The sequence below is a fragment of the Balaenoptera musculus genome, chromosome 1 (assembly GCF_009873245.2).
Source record: "Balaenoptera musculus isolate JJ_BM4_2016_0621 chromosome 1, mBalMus1.pri.v3, whole genome shotgun sequence".
Classification (NCBI taxonomy): Eukaryota; Metazoa; Chordata; class Mammalia; order Artiodactyla; family Balaenopteridae; genus Balaenoptera; species Balaenoptera musculus.
Window position 1 is genome coordinate 106,769,050 of NC_045785.1, and position 10,013 is coordinate 106,779,062.

The window sequence follows — 10,013 nt, forward strand, 5'->3', positions numbered from 1 at the left end:
TGTGCGGGGCAGGGAACTTGGAAGCTGAACAGTATTCCCCCTTGGCATAGGGAGGGGCCAGGGCACCTCCTGTTATGTGTGGAGATCACAAAGTGGCAAGAGGAGTAAAGTGATTATTGTGATTAGCCTCTCAAGTTCCGTAGGAAATAAAGGATCTTGCCCAATAGAGGAGGGCTCTTCACATTTCTTAGAGATTGGTTTTTTCCTAATTCTTCTGCTCACTTCTCCAGGGTAGAAGGGGATGTAAGGACTTAGAGTGAATACTCTTTCTACTAAAACAGATTACATATTACAGGGTTTAATATGTGTGAAATAATTAACCCAGATCTAGATATTGATTGGGCAGCTGGAAAAGGAGAGAATTCAGGAGGAGGTCGGAGTTAGAGATGCAGGCTGAGAAGTTCCCATTTGGATGAGGAACGGGAGGACAGAGAATAGAGCATGGAAAACACCTCCGTTTAAGAGCAGCGGCAAGAAGGGGAGAAAGAAGGAATTGTCAGAAAAATAAGAGAACCTTGAGAATGTAGTGTTTTGAGGTACAAGGCAGGAGAGATGTCAAGAAGTGGTCTGTAGTGTCAGACACTGAAGTGAGGATGAGCATTGGGAAAAGGCCATTGGATTTGCCCCAAGGGCAGTCACATAACCTTGGAGCACTTGGAAGAGAGTGTGAAAAGTAAAACCTGGTTGCACAGTGTTAAGGCATAAGTGGTCAGTAAGGAAATAGAGATGGGAGTGTGCACTGTTTTCTGAAGAAGGATTGAAATAAGGTAGAGCAGGGTAGATGAAAAGTGGGCTTGAATTATCAGGGAGGGCTTCATGGAAAGTGGTGAATGTTCTCTTTGGCCTGGAAGGGTGGGTTCGGTTGAATTTAAATAGGTGGAGAGAAACGGCAGGAGAGTCCATAACCATGTCTCATTCTTTTTGGTATCCCTGTAACTCCACCATTCCCAGTATGGGGTATTGAATGACCCCTGCAGCTACACAGCGAATGTTTTTGGGGAATGTTGTGTAGGTCAGACAGGCTGGAATAGAGGGTTTAGGCTGAGGAATAGAGGAGAGTTAGTTAGATTTTAAAGCAGAGAGACTTGGGCCACATTATAGAAGACCGTACATGACTTGTCCAGGGAGATGCCGTTCTAGGCAGGACCTTATCCAATAGCTAGTGGCTAGATATGGGAGATTTGAGTAGAAGAATGGCATAGCAGAGCAAATATTTTAGAATGACTTGAACAATTGGGGTATGCAGGATGGATTGAGAGGACAAAAGGTTCAAACTGGAGTAGGCCAAAAAAAAAAAAAATTGGGAGTATGCAAAGCCATAGAATTAAATTAGCACGTTTCTCTAGAGAATTTGATTTGCTTTGGATGAGGTAGGAAAATATACAAATACAAATATGTAAGTATGGTAGAATACAATATTTGAATAGTTTAAGACAAACATAAGACTCTTGTAAAGGAATTTTACGTTCATAGTGCCCCACCCCCTCCCAGCCCGGATGCCTCTGGGTTTTGCATTCACTCTCCAATGCCTACAGGAGTACTTTGTAGGCAGCGTTTGAGAGGCATTGAATTAGGAGATCATAAAAATTCAGGAGTGAAGGGGGTGACATGGTTGCATAAGACATTCCCTCTTTCATCTCCCTTTTTAACCAATGGTTTAGACATCTATACATGAACAAAGGTGCTTTGGTGGGTCTTTTGGGAGATCCAAGAGGAGACTTAACCACCACTGCAACTGGTAAGAGACAGACAAACCTCCATACAGGCAAGGAACCAATGGAGCCAGCAAAACTGCCTAGACCCCTCTCACTGCTGTAGGGCAAAAATCAGGTGAGTGCTGCCCTGGGCAGGTACTCACACACAGAACTTGCAGAAGTCCAGCCTTCCTGAAGGGAGACTCTGGCACACCATTGGAGAAAAAGAAAAATATGAGTTTGCTTGCAGCAGAGGTGGTAAGAGAAACTTTCCCAGCATCAACCCTCCCCCCAAGGAAACACTTCGAGGGGCTGATTTTTCTGGCAGAGGCACCCAGCTACCCTCGTCAGGTGGAACACAGCTGGAAAAACCTGTTTCTCTCCACCAGCATCTGGAGTACTAAGGTGGGAGCTCCACGACTGTGGGAAGGAAGGCTATTGGGAAAGAGGCAGATAAGAATTTCAAATGGTGTCAAAGACATGTGCTCAGTAGGAAGTTCACTCAGGGACCCCTGGGGGTCCCACCCTGGGGATCTCCCTACCAGGTGTGTGGGCACTCCCAATGCACCAAGTGTTAAACCCACACCTCCCCCCAACTCTGCTGCTGGCTCCCTGTGCTTGCTCCGCTGTGTGTCCATGAAAGCGAGCTCTGCTAGACCAGGAGCCCACTCAAAACAGGTCCTGTCGATGATGGGCAGGGAAGAAACCACAAACTTGAGTTATAGCGCCACCTTCTGGGTAAAAAAGGTGTGCAGGCAACCTGGTGAATTGTAGGAATCAGAGAAGACACAAAAGCTTAATAATTTGGCCACAAGACAGAGCAAGAAGAGTGGAGCACAAACACATAGGAAAAACTGAGATAATACCAAAACCATAGAACATAATACCCCATCTGCTGAAGGTAATGAGCACAGAGTTTAGGACATATCTGCTACTTCAGATTCAAAAGCACCAGCATGTACCAGGAATATGAAAAATCAAGGAAATATGGCATCACAAAAAGAAAATGACAGTTCTCCAGCAACCATGCTCAAAGGCACAGAATATTATGATCTAACTAACTCACAAAGAATTCAGAATAGCAGTTATAAAGAAACTCAATGAATTTTACAAGAAGACCCAGGCAACTCAGTAAAATCAGGAATAAAATATGTTAACATAATGACTTCCTTTCAAAGAGATTGAAATTTTAAAAAACCAAACAAATTGTAGAGCTGAAGAAGTCAGTGGATGAGATGAAGAATGCAATAGAGGGCAGCTATAGCAGGGGAAACCATATGGAAGAAAGAATAAGTGACCTCAGGAGATGATAGGAATTTTGAAATAACACAGAAGAGATGAAAGAACAGAAATTTTAAAAGAACGAAGCAAGCCTATGTGAGTTATGAGATTGAAACAAGAAAAGACAAATATCAGAATAATTGGGCTTCTAGAAGGAGAAGGGGACAAAGAGATTATTTTAAGAAATAATAGCTGAGAACTTTCCAAACCTGGGGAAAGATTTGGACATACATGTCCATGAAGCTAATAAATCACCCTGTAATCTCAGTGCAAGAAGATCTTCTCCAAGACACATTATAATGAAACTGTCAAAAATCAATGATAAAGAATCTTAAAAGAAGCCAGGGAAAACAAGAATGTAACCTACAAAGGAACCCCTATTAGGCTATCAGCAGATTTCCTAGCAGAAACTACAGGTCGTGAGAGTGGAATGACATATTCAAAGTGTTGAAAGATCAAAATTTCCAGCCAAGAATACTTTACCAGCAAAGTTATCTATTGGGTATGAAGGAGAAATAAAGGCTTTCCTAGGCAAACAAAAGCTGAGGGAATTCACCACCACTAGACCTGCTTTGCAAGAAATGCTGAAAGGAGTTCTTCAAGCCAAAATGAAAAGACACTAATCAGTGACATGAACACATATGAAAGTACACAGCACACTGGTAAAGGTAAAATATATAGAGTCAGATTTAGAAAACTAACTCAGTGTTAGGATGGTGTGTTAACCACTCAACTCTAATGTAAAGGTTAAAGGAGAAGAGTAGTAAAAATAACTATAGCTACTATAAATTGCTAATGAATAATATAAAAACATAAAAAGAGGTAAATTGTGACATGTATAATATAAAAGGGAGGAGTAAAAGGGTGGAGGTTTTATAGGCAATTGAACACTGTTCTGTCCATGTTTCATGTAAGTGCCATAGTAACCACAAAGCAAAAACCTAGAGCAGATCCACGAAACACAGAGAAAGGGGAACCAGAGTATACCACCACAAAAAATAACCAATTTACAAAGGTAGGCAGAAAACAGAGGGAAAGAGAAACAATGGAAATACAAAACCACTGGAAAGCCCAAGATGACATTAGTAAGTAAGTCCTTACATATAATTACTCTAAATGTAAATGGATTGGGGACTTCCCTGGTGGCGCAGTGGTTAAGAATCTGCCTGCCAATGCAGGGGACACGGGTTCGAGCCCTGGTCTGGGAAGATCCCACATGCTGCGGAGCAACTAAGACCCTGTGCCACAACTACTGAGCCCGCGTGCCTAGAGCCCGTGCTTCACAACAAGAGAAGCCACCTAAATGAGAAGCCCACGCACCACAGTGAAGAGTAGCCCCCACTCGCCACAACTAGAGAAAGCCCATGTGCAGCAATGAAGGCCCAGCACAGCCAAAAATAAATAAATAAATAAATAAATAAATAAAATCCAAATGGATTGAATTCATCAATCAAAAGGCACAGAGTGGCTAGATGGATAAAAATAACAAGACCCAACTATATACTGCCTATAAGAGACCCACTTGGGCCTTAAAGACACATGTAGACTCGAAGTGAAGAGATGGAAGAATATATTCCATGCAAGTGGAAACTAAAAGAAAGTGGAAGTAGCTATATTTATATCAGACGAAATAGACTCTAAGCCAAAAATGGTAATAAGAAACAAAGGGGTCATTATATAATGATACAGGGATCAATTCATCAAGAAGATATAACAGTTGTAAACATATATGCATGTAACATCTGTGTACCTAAATACATTAAGCAAATATTAATAGATATGAAGGGAGAAATAGACAACAATACAATAATAATAGGGGACTTCAATACTCCACTCTCAGTGATACGTAAATCATCCAGACAGAAAATCAACAAGGAAATGATGGGCTTGAACCAAACATTTGACCAAGTGGACCTAACAGGCATCTATAGAACATTCCATCCAACAGCAGCAGAATACACATTCTTCTTAAGTGCACGTGGAACATTTTCAAGGAGAGATCATATGATAGAACAAAAAACAAGTCTTAGCAAAATAAGACAATTGAAATCATACCAAGTATCTTTTCTGTTCACAATGGTGTGAAACTAGAAATAAAATGAGGAAAGCTGGAAAATCTACAAGTGTGTGGAAACTAAACAACACACTCTTGAACAACCAATGGGTCAAAGAAGAAATCAACAGGGAAATCAAAGAATATTTAAAAAAAATGAAAATGGAAACACAACATACCAAAACCTATGGGGTGCTGCAAAAACAGTTCTGAGAGGGAAGCTTATAGTAATAAATGCAAATATTGAGAAATTAGAAAGATCGCAAATAGTCAACCTAACTTTACCTCTCAAGGAATTAGAAAAGAAGAGTAAATTAAGCCCAAAGTTAGCAGAATAAAGGCCGTAAAATTCAGAGCAGAAATAAATAGAGACCAGAAAAACAAAAGGTCAAGGAAACTAAGAGCTAGTTTTTCAGAAAGATAAACAAAATTGATAAACTTTTAGCAAGACTAAGAAAAAGAAGACTCAAATAAAACCAGAAAAGAAATTATAACTGACCCTACAGAAATACATAGAATCATAAGAGACTACTATGAATAATTGTACACCAACAAATTAGATAACCTAGAAGAAATGGATAAGTTCATAGAACCTACAACCTACCAAGACTGAGCCAGCAAGAACTAGAAAGTCTGAACAAATCAATGATGAGTAAAGAGATTGACTCAGTAATTAAAAACCTCCCAACACAGGAAACTCCAGGACCAGATGGCTTCACTGGCAAATTCTACCAAACATTCAAAGGAGAATTAACATCAGTCCTTCTCAAACTCTTCCAAAAAATTGAAGAGGAGGGGACACTTCCAAACTCATCCTATGAGGCCAGTATTACCAATATCAAAGCCAGATAAGGACACTACAAGAAAACAAAACTATAGCCCAATATCTCTGGTAAACATTGATGCAAAAATTCTCAATGAAATATTAGCAAACCTAATTCAGGAACTCATTAAAAGGATTACATACCATGACCAAGCAGGAATTTTCCCTGGGATGTAGAGATGGTTCAGCATACACAAATCAGTAAATGTTATGCACCACATTAATAGAATGAAAGATAAAAGTGATCATCTCAATAGATGAAGAGAAATCATTTGACAAAATACAACATCCTTTCGTGATAACATACCCTCTGCAGATTGGGTGTAGGAGGAACATACCTCGGTATAATATAAAAGGCCGTATACAGCAAACCCACAGCTAACATCATATTCCACAAGAATTGAAAGCTTTTCCTCTAATATCAGGAACAAGACAGGGGTGCCACTCTTACCCATATCTGAGTCGATTTGGAAAAGGCAAGACATAGGAGGATTCAGAATAGTCCTTCCTCAGGGATCTCATTCTGTAGTGAACTTTGTGTTCTTTCTGTTGCTCCCTTTTGTTTTACCTCAGATTTGAGTTTGGGAGGTGTCCTTTTATTTCCTATTGATGATAAAGAGTCAAGAAACAAAGGGCAAGATTTGGTAAGTAAAAAACCACATCAGTTTATCAGAGCTGAACTTTGACTCCCATCACCTCCCCTTGAAACTACTCCTGCTCCCACCCAGTTAATGATCGTTCCTCCTAGTTGGCCTTGATTGTGGCCCAGCACCGTGATCGTGCCAATGTCCTGTCTGGCATTAAGATGGCAGCCCTAGACGAGGGCCTGAAGAAGATATTTTTAGCAGCAAAGAAAAAGAAAGGTAAGCTCTTCCACTTGTGCTCAGGGATAGATGAATTTCTGTTCCCAAGCATATGATGTGATTTTTAAAGGGAGGTAAGAAATGTCAAGACCCCATTCAACATACATGGTAAAGGTAAGCCCCAGTATGAGAGATCACAGAAGTAACAACCTCCCCGTCTTGTATTTGCAAAGCCCTTTTCCTTTCTACATCACTTTTGTATCCATTATCTCTGTGGACCGCCTGCATCCACTTGGGTATCTGTATCATTTTACAGATGAGGAAGTAAAGGACCAGAGATGAAGTAAACTGGTCATAATGCAGTTGTGAAATGCCTCTTGGAGAGTCCCAGTCCGCATTAGCAGACAGTTCTCTGCCAAAAACCCGAGTTCAATTTTGTTTCTAAGCCCAGTGTGTCTCAGAGTTTCTTGAACTGATTGACTTTTTTTTTTAATAAATTTATTTTATTTTATTATTTTTGGCTGCATTGGGTCTTCATTGCTGTGCACAGGCTTTCTCTAGTTGCAGCGAGCGGGGGCTACGCCTTCGTTGCGGTGCCGGGCTTCTCATTGCGGCGGCTTCTCTTGTTGCGGAGCACAGGCTCTAGGCGTGGGGGCTCAGAAGTTGTGGCTCGAGGGCTCTAGAACGCAGGCTCAGTAGTTGTGGCACACAGGCTTAGTTGCTCCGCACCATGTGGGATCTTCCCGAACCAGGTATCAAACCTACATCCCCTGCACTGGCAGGCGGATTCTTAACCACTGCGCCACCAGGGAAGTCTCCTTGACTTGTTAAAGAATCTTTGCTTATTTTAATTACATCTTGATCATTGATCATATTTTATTTCCATAGTACCTACTTATTTCCAGAGCCTGTAGGTCCTTGTGTTCAATAGAATTAATTTAATTTTCCCCTATTACAACCCCTCCCCAGAATATTTTTGACATTATAATCATATGCTTTGAGTGGGACACACCAAGATTATATACATTTTGTTCATTGGAAACCACAAAGTGACTCAGAATATGTTATTATCTCCTATGTATATTTTATACACATTAATCAATTTGATGAATGAAGACATCATGATCTTTTTTTTTTTTTTTTTAACAGCAAGTGTCCATCTTCCACGCATTGGACATGCCACGAAAGGTTTTAACTGGTATGGTACTGAGCGACTTATTCGGAAACACTTGGCCTCAAGAGGCATCCCAACTTACATGTATCCTTTTGTTATCCTGATGATGTGCACTTCCAGCTCAAAAGGGGAAAATGCCTTGCATTTTTCTGGTGTCATTATTTAAACCAAGGCCAAGTCTTCTTCTGCCATGTTTTTCAGTCTACCCCTCTTCAATGAGAAAAAACTAAGACGCATTTTCTAACTTGTATATATCCAAGGAGGTAAATATACCCAAGCATTTCTGGGTGCCAACAGCGAAATTAAAAGATACATGAAGAGGGGAATTAATTGAAGAATTGCCATTTGCTAACATACTGAATCTTTTTCACATCAATTCTCTGGAGATCCTTCAGGCCCATAGACCAAGGCCTGATTCTAAGAACTTCACTCTGTTCACTAAAATAACAACAAGCAGACAAACAAGTGAACTGTTTTATTTCTGAACCCATTCAATGTATTCTTAAGGAGCAGTGTGAAATTCATTTTGACCATGAGGATATAATCTAGTTTTGCTGGACTAGTATTTTCTTCTAATGACCTGCTTGCTGTATAAGTTAGCATTGTTTGGACTATACTGAGTCCAGAATTACTAGAAGAAGCTGAATTGGCCCCCAAGTGCTATAATTATACAGAAACTTCATCTTTTTACTTAGATACTTAACTGAAATTAATTCACTCAGTGGTGGTTTATTTAAACCACTGTAAAAACTTAGCAGAGAAGTTATGTTTTATACACTTGCACAATTCAAGCAGTATCAAAAGAGTTTTAGTATATCAGATAATTCTACAGTAATAAGTACTAACAATATTGGAAAGATTTATGATATGGTAAAAAGAAACTAAGGCATGCTACTTCTGGAGTGGTTATTTCAATAATTACTAAAGAACTAGTAGTTTTGGTAAAGCTGATTTTAGTAGATTTAGTAAAGTTGATTTTAAAAACTTTTAAAGTTTTTTAAAGTGATGAAATATATATTCCTTGACCATCCTTATCAGCTACTACTTTCCTAGAAGCAAGGCTGCCATCCTTCATCCACAGGCCTCATCTTCCTCCTTAGGACAGCTGGTGCCTTAACAATCGGCTCAGCATCAGATCCAGCCTTCAGCAGCCAGCTAAGATGTTTGCTCAAAGCTACTGTAATAGAATATTTCAAAAAGGAATGAGGATCTGGTGGGCCTCTGAGCTACTCTGTTTTCTGAATTCTAATTTTGTTCTCCTGGATGTGCTACTGATGTGGTACGTGTAATACAGGGATGCACAAGATATTTGGGAAAATCCTTTGGCAGCTTGCCAGGGCCCCAGTTTGCACAGCTATTTGCCTAATAATAAATACATTTTCTGTCTCTAATGGTTTCTTTGCTTTCTTTCCCCTCAATCTAGTTTTCGTCCCCTCCATCAGACTGATTTCTTTATAGTGAGAAAGGTGAGTGGACTAAGGAGAAAGGAAAGGTAATAGGAGAACAGGGTGGCTCTAGGGGAAGGACGCACCTTCAGCCAATTCGTGCTTTGGAAAGATAGGTCTCCGAGGGGAAAGGCTGAGAAATGAGATTCCTGATCCAGACATGTGGAGCCCCTCCTGCCCTTCTCTTCATCCTGCTCAGCATTCAGAGCTAGAAGAACACACGTTGGCCCAGAGGCCTGTCAAATGTGACTTCAGAGAAACCAGAGGATCACTCCCCCTCCCACCGAATCAGTTCAGCTTCAAGAAATAAGGGAACTGTGGAAATGGCACAAAGCTGACAGCGAATGTCAGACTGGGGAGGGCAGGGGGCAGAGATCCACAGGAGAAGGAGTCTTAGGAGGAGACACCCATGTAAGCTATGGCTTTTCACACCTTGTACATGAAGTCTCAGTCTTGGCTGACTAGCCTCAGCCAGCCTGATTGCTGCTGCTTTGAGGCCATAAGTCTCAAGAGCTGGGACCATGACCTTCTAAGGAGAGTAGTGCTGTTGGCACCTGGGTTGTACTGTTCTAGTTGACTCCCCCTCGGCTCCTTCACCCTTCAACAATTTAGCATCTGTTTTGAAGACCTATTAGACCCTAAATTCAGGATTCCTTAATTTGTTTTTCCTAAAATTTCTGAACTTTCATTTTTATTGCCTCCTATCTATTACTCTTAACCACCAGCCCTTGACACATGGG

The 10,013-nt window shown here is 40.6% G+C and overlaps 1 protein-coding gene across 2 annotated transcripts in view; it reads left to right on the forward strand.

Annotated features, from left to right (window-relative positions):
• CHD1L (chromodomain helicase DNA binding protein 1 like) overlaps positions 1-9,310 on the forward strand; it is a 52,413-nt gene extending 43,103 nt beyond the window's left edge. Inside the window, exons 20-23 of one of the 2 annotated variants that reach the window (XM_036863867.1) lie at positions 6,425-6,495; positions 6,600-6,714; positions 7,804-7,912; positions 8,867-9,219. In XM_036863867.1, coding sequence (XP_036719762.1) covers positions 6,425-6,495; positions 6,600-6,714; positions 7,804-7,912; positions 8,867-8,945 — 374 coding nt within the window. In that variant the 3' untranslated portion in view covers positions 8,946-9,219. Of the gene's footprint in view, positions 1-6,424; positions 6,496-6,599; positions 6,715-7,803; positions 7,913-8,866 lie in introns of both variants that reach the window. The other variant, XM_036863874.1, reaches the window with a different exon arrangement.
• The last annotated feature ends 703 nt before the right edge of the window (positions 9,311-10,013 follow it).